The sequence below is a fragment of the Pogoniulus pusillus genome, chromosome 11 (genome assembly GCF_015220805.1).
Source record: "Pogoniulus pusillus isolate bPogPus1 chromosome 11, bPogPus1.pri, whole genome shotgun sequence".
Classification (NCBI taxonomy): Eukaryota; Metazoa; Chordata; class Aves; order Piciformes; family Lybiidae; genus Pogoniulus; species Pogoniulus pusillus.
In genome coordinates this window covers 4064722-4086837 of record NC_087274.1, presented here as the reverse complement: position 1 = coordinate 4086837, position 22116 = coordinate 4064722, and the positions used below count along the sequence as shown (strand labels likewise).

The window sequence follows — 22116 nt, the reverse complement described above, 5'->3', positions numbered from 1 at the left end:
TGTCAGGTAGTGATAGGACTTGGGAGAATGGATCCAAGCTAGAGGAGAGGAGATATAGAGGTAGGAAGAAGTTCTTCACCATGAGAGTGGTGAGACACTGGAACAAGTTGCCCGAGGAGGTGGTGGAAACCTCATCCCTGAAAGTTGTTAAAGCCAGGCTGGATGTGGCTCTGGGCAACCTGACCTAGTGAAAAGTGTCCCTGCCCATGGCAGGGGCGTTGGAACTCAATGATGCTTGACATCCCTTCCAACCCTGCCAATTCTGATTCTATACTAGAGTTCCTGTCACTTTTGCCATTTCAGAGGGCCACTAGGATCTGAACATGGCTTCAAAGAACCAATGAGCACCTCAGCACTCAAATTGCAAGATACTGCAGCCCTGTGAAGAACCCCCCTGGCCATCAGCCGACGCCTTGAAGCATGGGGTATGGTGACTTGGATACCAGCATGTGGCATGACAGTGGTTACTCAGAACTGTTAAATTACCAGCAGCATGGTGTGGAGGAGGGTGGAAAAGTCTCCTGGAAAATAAGTGTCTGATCCAACAGCTGTTGTGACTCACAAGGGGATTTCACATGGGACCGACTCTGAGCAGACACGGGAGAAAGGCCTCCTGAAGCACAGGCGTGCGGAGATAGAGAGAGCAGAGAACTAAAACAGCTCCCCGAGGGCAGCAAAGCAACCCTCAGGGGATTACTATGAATGGAAGCAGCTGTGTGCTCGGCGCTCAGAGGCAGTGTGCTTTCCTCAGGCGTGTCACAGCACTCACACACGCTGCGGTGGAGGAGGCACTGCCCCAAGAGACGGCTCCACGTGTGTGTGACTTGCAAACATGGACCTGTAGGGTGTGATGCTAGGTCCCTGCTCACCGCAGGAAGATTGAACTAGGTGACCTGGTTAGACCACACCTTGAGTACTGTGTCCAGTTCTGGGGGCCCCAGTTTAGGAGGGACATTGAGATGCTTGAGCGTGTCCAGAGAAGGGTGACGAGGCTGGGGAGAGGCCTTGAGCACAGCCCTACGAGGAGAGGCTGAGGGAGCTGGGATTGGTTAGCCTGGAGAAGAGGAGGCTCAGGGGTGACCTTATTGCTGTCTACAACTACCTGAGGGGTGGTTGTGGCCAGGAGGAGGTTGCTGTCTTCTCTCAGGTGGCCAGCACCAGAATGAGAGGACACAGCCTCAGGCTGCGCCAGGGGAGATTTAGGCTGGAGGTGAGGAGAAAGTTCTTCACTGAGAGAGTCATTGGACACTGGAATGGGCTGCCCGGGGAGATGGTGGAGTCGCCGTCCCTGGAGCTGTTCAAGGCAGGATTGGACGTGGCACTTAGTGCCATGGTCTAGCCTTGAGCTCTGTGGTAAAGGGTTGGACCTGATGATCTGTGAGGTCTCTTCCAACCTTGGTGATACTGTGATACTGTGACCTTTAAAGGCCCTTTCCAACCTAAAGCATTCCATGACTCCCTGTGGCATGAAGATGAGGTATAAATGTGCTTGCAATACCTGTGCCTGCCTGCCTGTCTGTGGGATGCCAGAAGTGTTGGGTGGGATCTGGCCATGGAGAGCATGGTGTGAGTACACACACAGTGCCTCACAGGTGCGTGTGGGGGGTGTAGGCAGGTAGCAGACATACACCGTGTGTGTGTGTGTGTGTTGTGCAAAAGGTAACGTGCCCACAGGGCTGCCTGGAATTCCTGGGAATGCCTCATACAAGTCCCAGCACAATTGGGTTCTGCATGAGCAAGTCAGCTCTCTCCTGCTGCCCAGCCGTGCTGGCAGGAGGAAATCCCACCGTTTTCTTGAAGAAACCAGAAAAATTGAGCTCTTGGTTTCCACTGCTGCCAGTCAGGTGCTGTTCCCCCACCCACTGGCTTGAGACAGCTCCAACATCATGAGGAAGCACTCTGCAACCTCGTGGGCTTCCTCTGGTCACCGTTAGTCACAACTTCCCCACACGGCAAAGCCACCGAGTCGCCCCAAACCGCCCAGCTGGCTCCTGCGCCCACAGCTCGGCTGAGCTGACCAACGCTGGTGGCATCCGAGGAGCAGATGCGTGGAGCAACGCTTACCTCCTGCGCTGTCACAACGGCGTGGGCTCGGGTGCCCTGCTTTTACCTTGGCTCCACACCAGGGGGGTTTGGGGGAAGTATTCTCCCCTTCCCACACAAAAAGCATTGCGTGGAGGTTCTGCCCACCTCCTGCCTCCCCCTCCTCAACGCTGCCTGCTCTGTGCAACGCCCACCTCTTGTAAGCCCCATTTCCAGGGACTACCACACTGCTATCGCACGGGCAGCCGCAGGCACAAAGCACCTTGCAGAATGATGTCACACCTCCAGCAGTCTCCTGCCCTGCTTCTAGCACCTTCCAGGGCGATGTCACCCCCCCCCCCCCCCACCCCCGAGCCCCTTCCCATCTCCTGCTCCCCGTCCCGACCCCCCCCCCTCGCCGCCTGCCCTGGCCCCGCCCCTGCCGCGCGCACCCCCCGCGAGCGCCCCGAGGCGGCAGCCGCGCGGCCCCGCGCTTCATGTAAATGAGCGTGGATCCGCGGGCGCTGATTGGCTGCGGCGCGCAGCGGTGGCGCCGCCCCCGGCGGGGAGCGGAGGCGGCGGCAGGGCAGCGGCGGGCAGGTGAGTGCGGTCGGGGTCGTCGCTTCTCCAGCCCGTTCCGCCCGCCGCGCAGTTCGCTCCGGCACCATGACCGTCACCCGGCTCGACCAGGGGCAGCGCTACCGCCCGCGGATGGCCTTCCTGAAAAAGGTGAGGGCTGAGCAGCGCCGGGGGACAGCCGCACCGTGATGGGCATCAGCAAGGGGGACCGTCGGGGCGGCGTCCAGGAGGGGTGATGCGGTGGCCCGGGGAGCATTGACCGGGAAGCGCCGCGTTTCTAGCTCCGAGAGTGTGTGGGTTGGCAGCCCCGTCCCCGGGGGTTTGGGCCTCTAACCTGTTGCAGAGCCCTCTGGATCCCAGCTGGCTGTAGGGCTCAGGGTGGGAAGCTGAGGGACGCAGTGGAGATGAAGCTGTGATTTTTGTAGTTTAGCCTCGTTTGAATGATTCTCCTGACACATCGTCTCCCTCTCTCATCGTTTTCCCCAAATGCCATCGAAAGTGTATCATTTTCCAAGGAAAAAGCCATCACCTGCTGCTCCAGGCTCACAATCTGTCCAGCCTGTGTGCTCCCAGCTGATGTCTGCTTTCGCAGGAGCTGTCGCGGCCAAGTGTCGGCCCTGAGCCTCTTCCAGCTGTTTCAGAAACGAGCCTGTTTGTGGCCAGAGACAGTTGAAATGAGCATCTTTGTGACCAGAAGCCGCTGAGACGAGTGTATTTGTGACCAGAGACAGTTGAAAGCGTGGGAAGAGGCACACCTACACTTTTTGGCTGTGATGTGTATGTGTAAAGCCTCTGGTGGGTTGGGTTTTTTTTGGTAGCATTCATTCAGAAGTGTAGCTGGTTTTAGTAAACTGCTATCTGCAGATTTTCGACAGCAGGGTGTTAAGCTAGCTTCTCCCACCTCTCCTGCCTCTGGCTTATCCTGTTGAGTGGCATTAGCTGAATTTCCAGTGACAAGCACAGCCAGGCAGTTGCTGTTTGAGGTGGAGTTAGCTCTTCTGCAACGCCCACTGCCTAAGGAGGATTCCAGGGAGGCAAAACGTGCACCACATGCAGAGTCGAGGAGGCAAAGCTCATAAATCCCCCCTCTTCCTTCCTTCCTTCCTTCCTTCCTTCCTTCCTTCCTTCCTTCCTTCCTTCCTTCCTTCCTTCCTTCCTTCCTTCCTTCCTTCCTTCCTTCCTTCCTTCCTTCCTTCCTTCCTTCCTTCCTTCCTTCCTTCCTTCCTTCCTTCCTTCCTTCCTTCCTTCCTTCCTTCCTTCCTTCCTTCCTTCCTTCCTTCCTTCCTTCCTCCCTCCCTCCCTCCCTCCCTCCCTCCCTCCCTCCCTTCCTTCCTTCCTTCCTTCCTCCCTTCCTCCCTTCCTTCCTTCCCCTTTTACACAAGGAGAAGTGGAACAGGTACTTCCTTTGTTAGTCTGTCTGTCAAGGTAAATGTGGCTGGGGAGCCCTGCCAAAGGAAATGCTCTGGGCCGGATTCTGCTCTGAGTTGCACTCACGGGTACAGAGGAGGAACTGCGTGCTTGGCGAAGGCAGCTTCCAGCAGCTGTGTTTCAGCTGCTCTGGAGGAGCCCAGCAGGCTTTGCAGAGTGCTCTCAGTTCCTCAGGTGGGCAGATTCATTACAGTGCAGCAAGTGGCTGTCGCAGAGCATGCACCGCTCACTCTCAGCAGCGACAGGCTGTGAGTGCTTGCAGGGCTTTGCAAGTCCAAGACCTGTTAGACCTAGGGAATCATAGAATCATAGAATCAACCAGGTTGGAAGAGACCTCCAAGATCATCCAGTCCAACCTAGCACCCAGCCCTATCCAATCAACTAGACCATGGCACTAAGTGCCTCAGCCAGTCTTTTCTTGAAGACCCCCAGGGACGGTGCCTCCACCACCTCCCTGGGCAGCCCATTCCAATGCCAATCACTCTCTCTGTGAAGAACTTCCTCCTAACATCCAGCCTATACCTACCCTGGCACAGCTTGAGACTCTGTCCCCTTGTTCTATTGCTGGTTGCCTGGGAGAAGAGGCCACCCCCCACCTGGCTACAATGTCCCTTCAGACAGTAATAAGATCACCCCTGAGCCTCCTCTTCTCCAGGCTAAACACCCCCAGCTCCCTCAACCTCTCCTCATAGGATTTGTGCTCCAGGCCCCTCACCAGCTTCGTTGCCCTTCTCTGGACATGTTCCAGCACCTCAACATCTTTCTTGAATTGAGGGGCCCAGAACTGGACACAGTACTCAAGGTGTGGCCTGACCAGTGCTGAGTACAGGGGAAGAATAACCTCCCTTGTCCTCCTGGCCACACTGTTCCTGATGCAGGCCAGGATGCCGTTGGCTCTCTTGGCCACCTGGGCACACTGCTGGCTCATCTTCATCTTACTGTCTATCAGTACCCCCAGGTCCCTTTCCTCCTGACTGCTCTCCAGCCACTCAGGAAGCAAGCTCCTAGATAAAGGCTTTGTCTCTCATCTCTGCTTTCTTCTCTCCCCTGTTTGTACAGACCTGGGGAAGCTGTGGATGGAGCTTTGTCTGTTCCATACTAATGTGGTCTGTATCATAGAATCAATCAGGTTGGAAGAGACCTCCAAGATCATCCAGTCCAACCTAGCACCCACATCCTCTGGGCTGCCCTCAGATATCAAACATCTTTACTGGTTGCTTGTGATGGGAGTTGATGATGCTCAGCATACCTCCTGCAAGCACCTTGCAGGCTTGGATCTACCATGAGCTAAAATCCCAGGGAGGAGCTTTCTCAATTACTTAAGCCTGTGCTCAAGCTTTGCCAAGAGCTGACACATAAGCTCTAAGATGGGTTTGCTTGGTGGGATTTCCACCTTGTTGATGGGCTGCTGGCCTTGTGATGGATCTCCATGCACTGATTCTCCAGCAGTCCTGCTATGAGACAGGGGGAGAGAAAAAGGGGCTGCTTTGGGGGTGGTGGGCAGTGCCATGTGCTTGCTGTGAGGCTGCTCTGCTTGACTGAGGATGCAGAGCATCCTCAAGGGTGAACCATGGGGTGACTGGGGAGCCCAAGGCCCTGCAACAATTGCTCACTACTAAGGCTTAGGTTGGCTTATTTTTACATTTCCCCCCCTCCTAAACTTACTAGGAAGAATATTTGCACACCTCTGGACTTGATGATTGATCTTAGAGGTCTTTTCCAACCTTAATGATTCTGTGATTTGCATTTGGTGAACCCAGTGACTTCCTGCAATCAGATGGGGGCAGGCAGTTGTGTTGTTGCCTGCTCTGTGGCTTTCAGGGTGAGGTCACCTCCGTGCAGAGATTTTAGCTGATCTGAAAGGAGACCTCTGTGAGGCTTGTTCCTCGTGGTGGCTCTCTGCTTGGGGTGAGCTCACCTCAGAGCCTGACTCCTCTAGCAGTCCTCCAGCTCATGCTCACCTCTGCATACATCTCCACCCATCAACCGATGTCAGGAAGTGGCTTCTGGGCTCTACAAGGCTCAAACCAGACAGCACTTTCCTGGCTGAAAGCATGACAAGAAGTGCCAGAGCTCTCAGCACAGCAAGCTGATGTTTCCACCAAGCCTTGATGCCAGGCTGCTGCTGATAGCAACTCCTAATCACCAGCAACCCTTAATCAGCTGTGCTCCCTGAGGAGAAGAGGAAGAGATAAAGTTTTCCCCAGCAAAGTGCATGGTTTGCAGGCAGAGCAGCAGACACCCCCCAGCAGCAGCTCCCTGGCTCATCTCCCTTGTTTCTTATTAGTTGATGTTATTTCTCTAATGAGAGAAGAAGGCCAGTGGAGTATGAGCACAGCAAGAGTCTGGAGCTCTTTGCTGATTGAAGGGAAGGGCCTGGAACACAAACCCTATGAGGAGAGGCTGAGGGAGCTGGGGGTGTGCAGCCTGCAGAAGAGGAGGCTCAGGGCAGAGCTCATTGCTGTCTGCAGCTACCTGAAGGGAGGCTGTAGCCAGGTGGGGTTGTTCTCTTCTGCCAGGCAAGCAGCAGCAGACCAAGGGGACACAGCCTCAAGTTGTGGCAGGGGAGGTCTAGGCTGGATGTTGTTAGGAAGTTGTTGTCAGAGAGAGTGATTGGCATTGGAATGGGCTGCCCAGGGAGGTGGTGGAGTCTCTGTGCCTGGAGGTGTTGAAGCCAAGCATGGCTGGGGCACTTAGTGCCATGGTCTGGTTGACTGGCTAGGGCTGGGTGCTAGGTTGGCCTGGCTGATCTTGGAGGTCTCTTCCAACCTGCTTGATTCTATTCCCAGTGTCCCTGTGTGCTGGGGAGGTGCTGTCTGCAGAGTGGCTGTGCAGTTATGGGGAGAGCAAGTGGCTTAACCCAAGGTACCTGTGTTTGCTTAGAGGGAGCTGAATCTGAGCCTCCTAAACTAGTGCCCTGCCTGCTGGACCATCCTGTCTCACCTCATCTTGCTCAGCTACACAGACAGCTCTTCATGCCCAGCCTTGAGCTTGCTGAGGCTGAAATTGGAGCTTCTGTTAAAAGTTCTACACCAAGTCCTCAGAATCCATCTTTTTGGGTCTGATTTTGCTATTTCAATGCATTTTATAGAGGTGTTTGTACAAATACTTGTGTGAAATTCTACCAGGCTTCTCTGAGTCAGTACTCATTTGACCTCTCTTGAAAAACAGCTGAAAATCCATTTTTACTGTCAAGCCCAGAGTGCATCCTGTCACTACAGGCTTAAATCCTCCCTGAACTTGGCAAGGCTTGGGACCAAAGTTGCTGTGGTGCCTGTAAAGACAATAGCCTTCACTACACATGAGTGTCATCAAGTCACACTCATTAAATCCTCTAATCCTAGTTAAAAAGCTCTTGCCTTGCCCAAAATTGATGTGCAGAGACAACAAATTGGTCCTGTTGGACCAGTTGTGATTTATTATCTCTGGGAGCAGAAGAGAGGAGGAGGAGGAACATCTTCCACAAAGCCTGTGCTCTCATAGCACTCTGAAATAAGGTGAGGAGCATGTTCCAACTTCACCCATCTGAGCAGAGGGCCAAGCAGGAGTATCTTGGGCTCTTGGGATGGTGCTAATTTAGAGAATCAGAGTTTAGATTAGAAAGAAATTCTTTACTGTGAGGGTGGTGAGACACTGGCATAGGTTGCCCAGGGAGGTTGTGGATGGCAGAAGCACAGAATGTGATCAAAGATCACATTCTGTGCTTCTGCCATCCACAACCTCCCTGGACGTGTTCAAGGCCAGCTTGGATGAGGTCTTGAGTGACCTGTTCTAGTGGGAGGTGTCCCTGCCTGGATGATCTTTAAGGTCTCTTCTATTGTGTCCAGTTCTGGGCTCCTCAATTCAAGAGAGATGCTGAGGTGCTGGAAGGTGTCCAGAGAAGGGCAACAAGGCTGGAGAGGGGCCTGGAGCAGAGCCCTGTGAGGAGAGGCTGAGGGAGCTGGGGGTGTGCAGCCTGCAGCAGAGGAGGCTCAGGGCAGAGCTCATTGCTGTCTGCAGCTACCTGAAGGGAGGTTGCAGCCAGGTGGGGTTGGGCTCTGCTGCCAGGCAAGCAGCAACAGAAGAAGGGGACACAGTCTCAGGTTGTGGCAGGGGAGGTCTAGGCTGGATGTTGTTAGGAAGTTGTTGGCAGAGAGAGTGATTGGCATTGGAATGGGCTGCCCAGGGAGGTGGTGGAGTCTCTGTCCCTGGAGGTGTTGAAGAAGAGGCTGGGATGAGGCACTTAATGCCATGGGTTAGTTAATTAGATGGTGTTAGGTGCTAGGTTGGGCTGACTGAGCTTGGAGGCCTCTTCCAACCTGGTGGATTCTATGATTCTTCCAACCCATTCTGTGGCTCTGTAATAGGAAGTCAGATACACAGAGAAGGAAAATACCTTTGAGAATCTTCATCTTGTAAAAAGATCAAAGATGGCAGGGAACCAGAAAGAGAAGAATTGTGGCCCCGAGGGTAAGACTCATCCTCTGTAACATGATCTGTTCTCAACAAGTCAGCAGCATCCCTCAGGAATCAAAGGCAGGAGATGCTGCCAGCAGAGGAGTGACTTGCTCCGGATGATGACTTGCTCCAGATGGTGTCTCTGCCCTGTCCCTGGAGGGGCCGAGCTGGGCTGCCCACAGAGAGGGCTAAGCCCCCCCTGGGTGGGTGCAGCCATCCACAGGAACGGCCTCAGGGGCCTTTGTACACCTCCTTTCTACAAGCTTGGGCTGTGTTTCTGTGTCTGCAGCCCCATGGAAATTCTGGTCCCTGCTGTAATCAGCCCTTGGCCAGCTTTTCAAAGCCTTGGCTGGGCTGGTGGCTGTGCTTGCTCAAAGGACAGGCTGTTCTCAGCTCCCCCCGGGCTGCAGCTTCTTGCTCAGCCCCGGAGCACAGCCCTGTGTTTTTCCTGTTGCTCCCCTAAAGTCCTGCCTGCTCATTATCTGCAGAGCAGAAAGAACCTTTGCTGCTTGGTCTCCAGCCAAAATATTGCTTATTTTCATAGTGCAAGATCTGCAAGGTCCTTGCACAGCTTGGGTGTTTGTGCAGTCCAAGCACAGCTTTTATTTCCTCCCCTTTGTTTTGGGGGTTTTCAGTTGTGGTGTTGGGTTTTTTTTCTCTCTCTCTCTCCAGGTGCCCCAGCAAATAGCCACAGAGCCAGAGAGGAGCATTGATGGGTAGCAGAGATTGATGTCTTGTAGCTCAGCTCTCATGGAGGGGTCACCTCCTGTCTTTCAGGGGCTAACCCTGGCTGTCCCTGTGTCTTCTGAAGGAGGGAGTGACACTCAGTCACTCTGTCAGCAGCTGTGGTCTGGAGGTGGCATCTCTAGTGGCAAGGGGAGGTTTATAGAGAACTTTACCTCCATTCCTGTGGCACACCTCTGGGCTGCATTGGTGGTCCTGGGGCTCCCTCCTCTGCTCTCCTGTAATCCATCCCATCCTGAGCCAGCAGTGTGCCCAGGGGGGCAGCAGAGCCAATGGCATCCTGGGCTGGCTCAGGAGCAGTGTGGGCAGAAGGACAAGGGAGGTTCTTCTGCCCCTGTACTCAGCACTGGTCAGGCCAGAGCTTGAGTGCTGTGTCCAGTTCTGGGCTCCTCAATTCAAGAGAGATGTTGAGGTGCTGGAAGGTGTCCAGAGAAGTGCAACAAGGCTGGGGAGGGGCCTGGAGCACAGCCCTGTGAGGAGAGGCTGAGGGAGCTGGGGGTGTGCAGCCTGCAGCAGAGGAGGCTCAGGGCAGAGCTCATTGCTGTCTGCAGCTGCCTGAAGGGAGGCTGTAGCCAGGTGGGGTTGGGCTCTTCTGCCAGGCAAGCAGCAACAGAAGAAGGGGATACAGTCTCAAGTTGTGCCAGGGGAGGTCTAGGCTGGATGTTGTTAGGAAGTTGTTGTCAGAGAGAGTGATTGGCATTGGAATGGGCTGCCCAGGGAGGTGGTGGAGTCTCTGTGCCTGGAAGTGTTGAAGCCAAGCCTGGCTGGGGCACTTAGTGCCATGGTCTGGTTGCTTGGGCAGGGCTGGGTGCTAGGTTGGGCTGGCTGAGCCTGGAGCTCTCTTCCAACCTGGCTGATTCTGTGATCCTCCCCATGCTTTGCAGATCGAAGCACTCATGATGGAGATGCAGAATCCAGACAAGGGCATCAAGACACAGACTCAGACAGTGATGATCACAGACATCCCCCATGCTGTGACAGGTGAGAGTTATGTGAGGGGGTGTGGGCCAAGGAAGCTCGTTGGGACAAAGCCTCCTGTGGTCTCCATGACCACCTCAGCGCTACCACTGCCCGGCTGCACGCTGGAGCCTGTGCTCCCAATAAGTATTTGCTGTCCTTTGAGACAAACCTGCTGGGTCTCACTTGAGTCTCATTGCACTCCTAGCTCTTTGAATCAGAGACACAGAGTTGATAATCACACCCTGTTAGCTGTCTGCTGTGAGTCTGGCTCTGCTGACCTTGCTTTCTCCTAGCAGAGAGCCCAGCAGCTGCTTCAGCCTCCAGACCTCGTCGTGTTCTCAGTGAGACTGGATCACAAGGAAAGATAAATATTCAAACCTGATTAAAATAGGCAGCCTGGGGTTAGCCTGTGAGGTGGTACCTCAGAAATGAGCAATGAAAAAAATGAGTCTCCTTTTAGTGTTTCCTGATAATGATCATTTTTATTCATCACATAGGAAATGAACAAAATATTCAGCCCCTTCTCTGCCTCTTAGGGACAGCCTTTCTTTCTCCAAGCAGGCTGGGGAGGCAGCAGACTCTGCTGTGTCACCTGCAGTGTTACAGGCAGCTCTTAGCAGTCTCCTCTCTGCCTGCCAGCTCCTGTCACAGGGCACTCTCAGTACCTCTGCTTCCCTCCACATCAAACCTCCACTCAAGCTCTTGTGAGAGATCCTCTGCTATAAATATTCACACATACTCTACCCAAATCTCTTCCTTCTGCTTTGGTCTTTTTGCAGCACTTTGAAATTCAGACCAAAAACTCCCACTGAAAGCAGTGAGCTTGCTCCAGGCAACTCAGGAGACAACTTAAGCAGAGAGATGAGTTGTTCCCCCCTGCCTTTGCCAAGCCTGGCAGGCCCTTTGTGCTGGTTACAGTTTCCACTTTCCATTTCTTCTCAAAGATAAGGAAGCACTGAGATAAAGTCACTTGCCCAGGGGTACAGGCAGTGAAAGGGTAAGGAGAACTTGGATGGCACCTGAAGCAGATTCTCAGCAGCAGCCTCCCTGCATTACTCTAGAGACCCTTTCCTGTCTTCAACGACTGTTGTGCAGCTGACTTTGGAGGAGAGCTTTGCACCTGCAAGGAAGCAGTGAGCAGTTAAGGCAGTGCAGCAGGAGAGATTCCTCCTGGCCTGAAGGTGACATGCCAACTGGATTAAGTGCAGGGGCAGCAAGCACTTCTGACCAGTGTGAAATACACTTCCTAAAAGTCCATGATGTGATGAGAAGATGCCCACCGAGGCTCATCCTCTTTGTGTGCTCTCTGCTTTATTCTGCTTCCTGAACCAGAATGGCTACAGGTTCCTTCTTGCATAGCTCCTAACTTCTAGTCAGCTTCTGCATGGTCTCCTTGCATGGTGGTCATCACTCTTAAGTTAGGATAGTTTTAGTGCATAGATTCTGGTTGGCTTCTGAGTGTTGTAAAAGGCTGGGGACAGAGTGGCTGAGAGCAGCCAGGCAGAGAGGGAGCTGGGGGTACTGGGAGAGAGGAGATGAAGCTGAGGCAGCAGTGTGCCCAGGTGGGCAGCAGAGCCAATGGGATCCTGGGCTGGCTCAGGAGCAGTGTGGGCAGCAGGACAAGGGAGGTTCTTCTGTCCCTGTGCTCAGCACTGCTCAGGCCACGCCTGGAGTGCTGTGTCCAGTTCTGGGCTCCTCTGTTCAAGAGAGCTGTTGAGGTGCTGGAAGGTGTTTGGAGAAGGGCAGCAAGGCTGGGGAGGGGCCTGGAGCAGAGCCCTGTGAGGAGAGGCTGAGGGAGCTGGAGGTGTGCAGCCTGGAGATGAGGAGGCTCAGGGCAGAGCTCATTGCTGTCTGCAGCTGCCTGAAGGGAGGCTGTAGCCAGGTGGGGTTGGGCTCTTCTGCCAGGCAAGCAGCAAGAGAAGAAGGGGACAGAGTCTCAAGCTGTGGAAGGGGAGGTCTAGGCTGGATGTTGTTAGGAAGTTGTTGTCAGAGAGAGTGATTGGCATTGGAATGGGCTGCCCAGGGAGGTGGTGGAGTCACTGTGCCTGGAGGTGTTGAAGCCAAGCCTGGCTGAGGCACTTAGTGCCATGGTCTGGTTGCTTGGCCAGGGCTGGGTGCTAGGTTGGACTGGCTGAGCTTGGAGCTCTCTTCCAGCCTGGTTGATTCTGTGTTTCTAAGAGACTGATTCCTGGTTGGTGATTGAATGGTGTGGTTGTTGGAGCAGTGAATGCAGACTCCCTGAAGAGAGTTTGGCTTTTCACTCTGCAGGAAGCTAAGTGGTTAAATTCAGCATCAGTAAACTGGCTCAGGACAGAAAAAGCAAAGAAACCTCCTTGTTAAATGCTCACCTTTGAGGGGAAAATGCTTACAGAGAGTGCTGTCTAGAAGTGAGTGATGAGATAATCCTTTAATTTAATCTATTTCAGGAAGCAAGTGGTAGGATAAGAGCTCTGAGCCCCTATTAGAAAGTTAAGTCAGCACTGCAATGTCAAGAAAAGGTCAGCACCTCAATCTGCAGTCTTGGGGAGTTGTTGGGAGGAAAAGAGCAGCAACAGAACAGGGCAAGAGTGCAGTTTTGCTGGATAGGTGGGCAGAGGCCAAGGGGATGAGATTGAACAAGGCCAAGTGCAGGGTTCTGCACTTTGGCCACAACAACCCCAAGCAGCACTACAGACTGGGGCCAGAGTGGCTGAGAGCAGCCAGGAAGAGAGGGACCTGGGGGTGCTGGTAGAGAGTAGCTGAAGAGGAGGCAGCAGTGTGCCCAGGTGGGCAGCAGAGCCAGTGGCATCCTGGGCTGGCTCAGGAGCAGTGTGGCCAGCAGGACAAGGGAGGTTCTTCTGCCCCTGTGCTCAATACTGCTCAGGCCACACCTTGAGTGCTGTGTCCAGTTCTGGGCTCCTCAATTCAAGAGAGATGTTGAGATGCTGGAAGGTGTTTGGAGAAGGGCAGCAAGGCTGGGGAGGGGCCTGGAGCACAGCCCTGTGAGGAGAGGCTGAGGGAGCTGGGGGGGTGCATCCTGCAGCAGAGGAGGCTCAGGGCAGAGCTCATTGCTGGCTACAACTCCCTGAAGGGAGGCTGTAGCCAGGTGGGGTTGGGCTCTGCTGCCAGGCAAGCAGCAACTGAACAAGGGGACACAGTCTCAAGTTGTGCCAGGGCAGGTCTAGGCTGGATGTTGTTAGGAAGTTGTTGTCAGAGAGAGTGATTGGCATTGGAATGGGCTGCCCAGGGAGGTGGTGGAGTCACTGTGCCTGGAGATGTTGAAGCCAAGCCTGGCTGGGGCACTTAGTGCCATGGTCTGGTTGCTTGGCCAGGGCTGGGTGCTAGGTTGGCCTGGCTGATCTTCCAACCTGCTTGATTCTATAAAGGAGGTTCACAGAATTTTCTCCCCAGGACATCAAACTAAAACTGCTGGAGGTCTGTGTGTAGGACAGGTCCCACCCCAGCAAGAGAAGTGGGAGAGCTGAATGGCCTGTGAGTGCAGGAACCTTGTTTCCCTTTGGCATGTGCTGGTTTGGATCTGAGGCTTGGACATCCTTTCTGCACTGAAAGTTGAGGCTCTTAAGAGGACTTGAGAAGACCAATTGCTGGTCTGTGAGCAAAGCTGAGACAGGGCCATGCTCTGTGAACCTGGAGGTACTTTGCAGTGAGTGATGCAAAACAAGAGGCACTTCACCTTCTCTAGGCATGGAAGCTGCTGCTTTGCTTAAGTCCTTGTTAAGCCAATGATGAGGGTTTAATTGCTGCTTAGGCCACACATGTGCTTCTGCACACTCATGCTGTGCTATCCTGAGGTCACTGCCTGCCTTAGGCTCCCTTTTTGCAGGGAGCTGCTTGGTGAGGAGGAAGCAGCATGGCCACTGAGAGACCAGCAGTGCATTTGACCTCCACTTCTCCTGTGTGCTGCATTTGGAAGCCTGGAGAGGAGAAATCTCTAGGGAGACCTAGTAACAACCTCCCAGTAGCTGAAGGGGAGCTAAAAGGAGGCAGAGAGACTGTTTGCAAAGGCCTGTAGTGACAGGATGAAGGCAGTGGCTTCAAAACAGAGCAGAGCAGATTTAGATTGGATGTTAGGAACGAGTTCTGCACCATGAGGATGGTGGAACTCTGGAACAGGTTGCCCAGGGAGGTGATTGGGTCCCCATCCCTGGAGATATACAAGGTGAGGCTCACAGGGCTCAGGGCACCCTGATCTAGTGGAGGATGTCCCTGCTGACTTCAGAGGGGCTTGGACTGGATGAGCTTTGGAGGTCACTTCAAACCCAGACCATTCTATGATGCTGTTTGCAAGAAGAGGTCTGTGCAGTTGGTGGGACCCAGAGCTGAGGGGCAAGGGCTGGAGAGTTCTGTTTTTGGCCTGCTCCCAGTTTCAAGCAGCTGACATTTGCTCTGTTTTACAGGTAATGATATACTGCAGTGGATCCTTCAGCGCCTGCAGGTCACTCAGGAAGGTAGGGAGGAGTGTCACAGTGGAGGCTTTCTCAGCTTTGCATCATGCAGCTTTAAGGTCTCCACAGCCAAAACCTCTTAGATGAATTCTCCTCCCCTGAGTAGCAGCTCACTCTTAATTTCCAGCAGTGTTTCTGTGCATCCAGTGACTCTGCCTTGTCTGTTTTCAGAGGCACTTCACCTGGGAGACCTGTTTGTCAAATATGGATACATCTACCCTCTCCAGGAGCCTAAGAACCTCACCCTTAAACCAGATGGCAGCCTCTACAGGTTTCAAGTGAGTTGCATCTTCTGGGCTGCAGCAAGAGAAGCATGGCCAGCAGGGCTAGGGAGGGGATTCTGCCTCTTGGCTTTGCTCTCCTCAGACCCCACATGGAGAACTGTGTGCAGTTCTGGAGCCTCCAACACAAGAAGGACATGGAACTGTTTGAGCCAGTCCAGAGGAGGCCACCAAGATGCTGAGAGGGCTTCAGCAGCTCTGCTCTGAGGACAGGCTGAGAGAGTTGGGGCTGTGCAGCCTGGAGAAGAGAAACCTTTGTGGAGACCTTGGAGTGGCCTTCCAGTATCTGAAGGAGGCTACAGGAAGGCTGGGGAGGGACTATTGACAAGGCCTTGTAATGACAGGAGGAGGAGGAGGAATGGATTTAAACTGGCAGAGGGGAGATTGAAAGTGGATGTTAGGAAGAAGTTGTTTGCAGTGAGGGTGGTGAGACACTGGCACAGGTTGAGGGTGGTGAGACACTGGCACAGGTTGCCCAGGGAGGTTGGGGAGCACAGAAGCACCCAATGTGATCAAAGATCACATTGGGTGCTTCTGTGCTCCCCAACCTCCCTGGAGGTGTTCAAGGCCAGGCTGGATGAGGCCTTGAGTGACTTGTTCTAGTGGGAGGTGTCCCTGCCTATGGCAGGGAATTGGAACTGGCTGAGCTTTGAGATCCCTTCCAACCTAAACCATTCTTTGGTTCTAGAGCCATTGAGAGGGAATTCAACACTGGTTTGGTAGACAGGCAGCTGGGACAGTTCCTCAGAAGCTGTAGTGTGTTGACCTGCTGGGAGGAAGGGATCCACAGAGAAGCCTCAGGCTTGTTCTGCCAGATTACAGTGTACAGGGGAACTGTCATACTTCCTCCAGCCAAACCAAGCATGCCTATTTAGCTGCAAGCTGTGCTTTCTTCCACGTCTCTGTTCCCTTCCTGGTCTTTAAAGTAGCAAATGGAATTGCTGGTTGAAAATGACATGATCTAGGGAGAGTGAATCATGACTACACAGAAAGCACAGTGCCAGCAGGATGTTGTCCAGGATCCTGGCTGGGCTGTTCTCACCAGGATGGGGGAGGGAGGGTATCTGCACTGGTACTTTGAATGAGGAGTCTGCTTCCCTGTGGTGCCACATCAGGCTGCAGCCCCTCAGCCTGAATGCTCAGGCAGCAGAGAGAGCTTGGCCATGTCTGGAGAAGAGGAGGCTCAGGGGTGACCTCATTGCTGTCTACAGCTACCTGCAGGGAGGCTGTAGGCAGGTGGGGTTGGGCTCTTCTGCCAGGCAAGCAGCAGCAGAAGAAGGAGACACAGTCTCAAGTTGTGTTGGGGGAGGTCTAGGCTGGATGTTAGGAGGAAGTTGTTGTCAGAGAGAGTGATTGGCATTGGAATGGGCTGCCCAGGGAGGTGGTGGAGTCTCTGTGCCTGGAGGTGTTGAAGCCAAGCCTGGATGAGGTGCTCAATGCCATGGTCTGGTTGCTTGGGCAGGGCTGGGTGCTAGGTTGGGCTGGCTGAGCTTGGAGGTCTCTTCCAACCTGCTTGGTTCAGTGTCAGCTGACTGCTGAGTAGGGGTGGCTGTGATGTTGGCAGCCTGCTGCCCACGGTGCTGTCCTGCACCACCCTGCAAGCTGACCCAGCAAAGAGCTGAGGCCCTGAGCGGAGAATATTCCTCTCCCTCCACTGTGGATGGTGCTGTGCACCTCTTGGCCTGAGTTCAGGGCTGCTCTGTGCACTAACAAAAGCCTTCTTTCCCTGCAGACCCCCTATTTCTGGCCAGTGCAGAGCTTGCCTGCTGATGACACAGACTATGGTAAGTGACAGCACTGTGCCTGTGCAGGGGGCACAGTGCCAGCCTGTTTGGGCATGCAGTCCTACACCTTGCTTGCTGTCACCTCTTTGTGCTGTGTGTCCCTTCCACATGCAGAGTCCAGCCCTTCCTTTCCTTCCATGCTGTCTTGTGAACAGTCCTCAGTAATGCAGAGGGCTCTGAATGTGGCCTGCTCCTGGTGGCCTTGATGAGAGGAAATGTTTAAGCCTCTCATACATTCCACCAAGGCCCCTCAGACTGGAGCATATCTGCAATACTCTGCTGGGTGGGGAAGACTTTAAACACAAGGTTAGATTTCCTTGAGTACTTAAGTGTGTTCCTGGAGCTGACCCCAAGCCTGTCTTTAGGTTTGGCTCAAGCCCTGTGCTTTCACAAAGGCATATAAGGATGGGGTGATGAGTAATGGCTTCAAGCTGGAAGAAGCTCAATTTAGATCAGACATTAGGAAGGAATTCTTCACCTTGAGGGTGGTGAGACACTGAAACAGATTGCCCAGAGAAGATGTGGAGGCTGCCACACTGGAAATGTTCAAAGCCAGCTTGGACAGGACCTTGAGCAACCTGGTTTAGGAGATGTCCTTGCCTGCAGCAGAGGGGTTGGAACTGGATCATCTCTTGGGTCCCTTCCAACCAAACCATTCTATGATTCAGGGGTGGTTCTTGCCTTGAATCATGCACAGTGCCTTCTGATGGCCATTTCTCAGTCCTTTGTTGCCTTTCTGCTGCTTTCATTCTAGCCCTGGTTGTGAAGCTTGGGCTGCTCAGCTCGGTTTGCTCCTGTGGGCTGTGCAGTTCACAGGCTGATTTGTTTATACCCAGCTTGTCCTCTGTGGCTTTTCTCTACATGGTGCTGTAGATCTTCAAGGGAAATAAAAGCCCATTTTAGGCTGGAAAGGTTTTGATTGAACTTGGAACAATGCATTGGCCTCTGTTCAGAAAACTTGAAGATCAAACTCTGAAGGATCTCAACATCTTAGAGGTTTACTCCAGCATCCCTTGACCTGTGAAGCCCTGGCTGAGTTCCCAGAGGAACTGCTGGCACAAGATACAACACTTCATGTTCTGGGTGGCTGCTCCCAGCCTGGGCACCATCCCCCAGAGCATCAGCAACAAAATGAAAGCAGCAAGCTGGGTTTTGTTGGGTTGTTTTCTTTCTTCAGTGAGCTCTTGGGAGCTTGGAGCAGGCAGATTATTGTACCACAGTTTGCTATGAGGGGGTAAAAATTGTGACTGCTCTTGGGTTTCTTGGTCTGACTGCCTGCTTTTGTCTGCTGCTGCCTCCACAGCCATTTACCTAGCAAAGAAGAACATTAAGAGGAAAGGGATTTTGGAAGAATATGAGAAGGTGAGGAGATGTTGTGCTTCTTCCACTGCAAGCCCCTGGTTTGCTGCAGCTTTATCCCTCTGTTGCTAAATGAATGGAGCAGGGCAAAGGAAAATTCATCACCTCTAGTCCAGCAGTGGCCAGAGCCAAAACTCTGTGAGGGGAAAAAGGTGGAATAAGCACAGGACAATACTCTGAAGCCACCAGGCATGATTGCCCTCCTTGCAGTGGTGTTTTACAAGGAGCAATGGCTAGCTTGGAGAGGAGATGATTCAGGGGTGACCTCCTGAGTGTTTATCAGTATGGAAGGGGTGAGTGCCAGGAGGCTGGAGCCAGGCTCTGCTCAGTGCCAGGACAAGGGGCACTGGGTGGAAGCTGAGACATAGGAGGTTCCATGTGAACCTGAGGAGGAAATTTTTCCCTGTGAGGGTGACAGAGTGCTGGAACAGGCTGCCCAGGGGGGTTGTGGAGTCTCCTTCTCTGGATATATTCAAGAACCATCTGGATGTGTTCCTGTGTGATCTGCTCTGGGTGATCCTGCTCTGGCAGGGGGGCTGGACCAGATGATCTTTTGAGGTCCCTTCCAGTCCCTGACATTCTGTGCTTGTACAAGCTGGAACTTAGAAAGTTTCACCTCAGCATGAGGAGAAAATTCTTTACTGTGAGGGTAACAGAGCACAGGAACAGGCTGCACAGAGTGGAGTCTCCTCCTCTGGAGGCTTTCAAAACTTGCCTGGATGCATTCCTGTGTGAACTACCCTGGGGGATCCTGCTTTGGGCTGGATGACCTCTGGAGGTCCCTTCCAACCTCTAAAGTCCTGTGATTTTCTTGCTCTTGGAATTCATGTGATTAGGTTGAGAACATAGAATCATAGAATCAGGCAGGTTGGAAGAGACCTCCAAGATCATCCACTCCAACCTAGCACCCAGCCCTGTCCAGTCAACCAGACTATGGCACTAAGTGCCCCAGCCAGGCTTGGCTTCAACACCTCCGGGCACAGAGACTCCACCACCTCCCTGGGCAGCCCATTCCAATGCCAATCACTCTCTCTGACAACAACTTCCTCCTAACATCCAGCCTAGACCTCCCCTGGCACAGCTTGAGACTGTGTCCCCTTGTTCTGTTGCTGTTTGCCTGGCAGCAGAGCCCAACCCCACCTGGCTACAGCCTCCCTTCAGGGAGCTGCAGACAGCAATGAGCTCTGCCCTGAGCCTCCTCTTCTGCAGGCTGCACACCCCCAGCTCCCTCAGCCTCTCTTCACAGGGCTGTGCTCCAGGCCCCTCCCCAGCCTTTGCTGCCCTTCTCCAAACACCTTCCAGCACCTCAGCATCTCTCTGCAATGGAGGAGCCCAGAACTGGACACAGCACTCAAGCTCTGGCCTGAGCAGTGCTGAGCACAGGGGCAGAAGAACCTCCCTTGTCCTGCTGCCCACACTGCTCCTGAGCCAGCCCAGGATGCCATTGGCTCTCTTGCCCACCTGGGCACTGCTGCCTCAGCTTCAGCTACTCTCTCCCACCACCCCCAGGTCCCTCTCTGCCTGGCTGCTCTCAGCCACTCTGTCCCCAGCCTGTAGTGCTGCTTGGGGTTGTTGTGGGCAAAGTGCAGAACCCTGCACTTGGCCTTGTTCAGTCTCATCCCATTGGCCTCTGCCCACCCATCCAGCCTGGCCAGGTCCCTCTGCAGGACTCTCCTACCTTCCAACAGATCAACACCTGTTCCTTGGCTTGCTTGCCAACCTGATGTAGCTGAGCTGTGAAGCATCAAGCAAAGCCTAGCATGGGAGGGCCTTGTCCAGATTTTTCACACTAACTGCTGCCTTTTTTTTTGTTCCAGGAACATTACAACATGCTCAATCAAAAAATAAACTACAAGTGGGATTTTGTCATTATGCAGGCCAAAGAGCAGTATAAGTGAGTTGACTTTGCAAGCCTTTGGTTGCCTCATTGTGGGGATAATGAGGAGGTAGAGCTTCACTGCCTGGGTGCATTGCAGTTTAACAGCAGAAGCTGCAGCTTAGGATGACTTCTCAGAGCCCCTCGGGCCTGTGAGACAAAGCTGCCTTTCCTGGCAGGTTGGGGTTCCTCTGCTTCACAAGTAAAGCTGCTCACATGCTGAGCAAAGGCTTTCAGATGGTTTCAAATGACTGGACAGCTGCTTGCAAAGACTCATCCTTGCCCACCACACCTGCCTCCTTCTCCCTGCCTGGCATCTGCCCACCAAGGATGAGGGCTTGCTGTGGTTTGGGAGTGCACAGGTGAGGGTGGTTGTGTTTCACAGTATCACACACTATCACAGTACCATCAGGGTTGGAAGAGACCTCACAGATCATCAAGTCCAACCCTTTACCACAGAGCTCAAGGCTAGACCATGGCACCAAGTGCCACGTCCAGTCCTGCCACCTTTGCAATCAATCTTTGCATGTGTGCAAGGGGGTTGATTTCTGTACCTGGTGGGACTCCCTGAAGAGCCTGGAGTGTGCAGACCCCCACTAGAGGAAGCTGCTTTTAGCCCAGTGGTGTCCATGAGCATTGGGTTTGATTTCTGTACCTGGTGGGACTCCCTGGAGTGTGCAAACCCTCCCTAGAGGAAGCTGCTTTTAGCCCAGGGGTGTCCATGAGCATTGGGTTTGATTTCTGTACCTGGTGGGACTCCCTGGAGTGTGCAAACCCTCCCTAGAGGAAGCTGCTTTTAGCCCAGGGGTGTCCATGAGCATTGGTTTGATTTCTGTACCTGGTGGGACTCCCTGGAGTGTGCAAACCCTCCCTAGAGGAAGCTGCTTTTAGCCCAGGGGTGTCCATGAGCATTGGTTTGATTTTTGTACCTGGTGGGACTCCCTGGAGTGTGCAAACCCTCCCTAGAGGAAGCTGCTTTTAGCCCAGAGGTGTCCATGGGCATTGGGTTTGATTTCTGTACCTGGTGGGACTCCCTGGAGTGTGCAAACCCTCCCTAGAGGAAGCTGCTTTTAGCCCAGGGGTGTCCATGGGCATTGGGTTTGATTTCTGTACCTGGTGGGACTCCCTGGAGTGTGCAGACCCCCACTAGAGGAAGCTGCTTTTAGCCCAGAGGTGTCCATGGGCATTGGGTTTGATTTTTGTACCTGGTGGGACTCCCTGGAGTGTGCAAACCCTCCCTAGAGGAAGCTGCTTTTAGCCCAGGGGTGTCCATGGGCATTGGGTTTGATTTCTGTACCTGGTGGGACTCCCTGGAGTGTGCAAACCCTCCCTAGAGGAAGCTGCTTTTAGCCCAGGGGTGTCCATGGGCATTGGGTTTGATTTCTGTACCTGGTGGGACTCCCTGGAGTGTGCAGACCCCCACTAGAGGAAGCTGCTTTTAGCCCAGGGGTGTCCATGGGCGTTAGTGGATCAAGCCACTGGCCCTTGGTCTGGTTCAGTGATTGCTTGCACATGTCTGACAGCTGCACTGAACAGCCTGGATCAAGCAGCAGCCAATGTTCTCAGCAGGGACTTGTGGAGAAAGCTCTGCAGTGCATACTTGGGCACCCAGCCCAACTGGCTTGGTGTTTAGGAATTGAATCCTTCAAATTGCCAGGGAAGTTAGTGAACATGAGCTGGGATTCCACCTTTGGAGAGAGGAGCTTCCCTGCTTCTGTGGATTCCTCCTTACCTCCCAGCATGGCAGGCACTGCCTGTGCTGCTCAGCAGCCTTCCTGCCTGCACTGGGATGGCAGCCAGCAGGCAGAATCCAGCTCATCAGATAACTGTCTCATTAAACACCAGACTGTTGTTCTTGTAAATTGAGGTCAGACTTGGGCTAGGAGATGCCAAATGCAGTTTTAGATACCAAGGCTGTGTCTGAACTAGTAGATTAAACACGTCTGAGGCTGTTTGATGCTGCTGCTGGGGCAGACTGGTACAGAGCAGCCTGCATCCACCCTCTTAACCACAGCAGGGTGGCCACATGCAAAATCAGCCTTTTGGGAATGCTCCCTTGTCCATGTTAAGTCCCAGGCTTTACCCAGGACTTGTCTGGGAAAGAATTGGTTGGTCCAGTCCCAAACCATGCTGGTGCTTCTTATTTTTAATAGCAGAGGTGATTTGGGTTTTATTGCCTGGGAACACCATTTCCAGATCCC

At 53.5% G+C, this 22116-nt stretch overlaps 1 protein-coding gene across 3 annotated transcripts in view; it reads left to right on the top strand.

The window, feature by feature from the left end:
* Positions 1-2570: 2570 nt before the first annotated feature.
* Positions 2571-22116, top strand: part of RGS9 (regulator of G protein signaling 9) — a 48243-nt gene continuing 28697 nt past the window's right edge. For all 3 annotated transcript variants that reach the window (XM_064150639.1, XM_064150638.1, XM_064150640.1), the window contains exons 1-7: positions 2571-2751; positions 10095-10191; positions 14568-14618; positions 14787-14893; positions 16629-16680; positions 17984-18042; positions 19857-19933. In XM_064150639.1, coding sequence (XP_064006709.1) covers positions 2689-2751; positions 10095-10191; positions 14568-14618; positions 14787-14893; positions 16629-16680; positions 17984-18042; positions 19857-19933 — 506 coding nt within the window. In that variant the 5' untranslated portion in view covers positions 2571-2688. The remainder of the gene's footprint in view (positions 2752-10094; positions 10192-14567; positions 14619-14786; positions 14894-16628; positions 16681-17983; positions 18043-19856; positions 19934-22116) is intronic.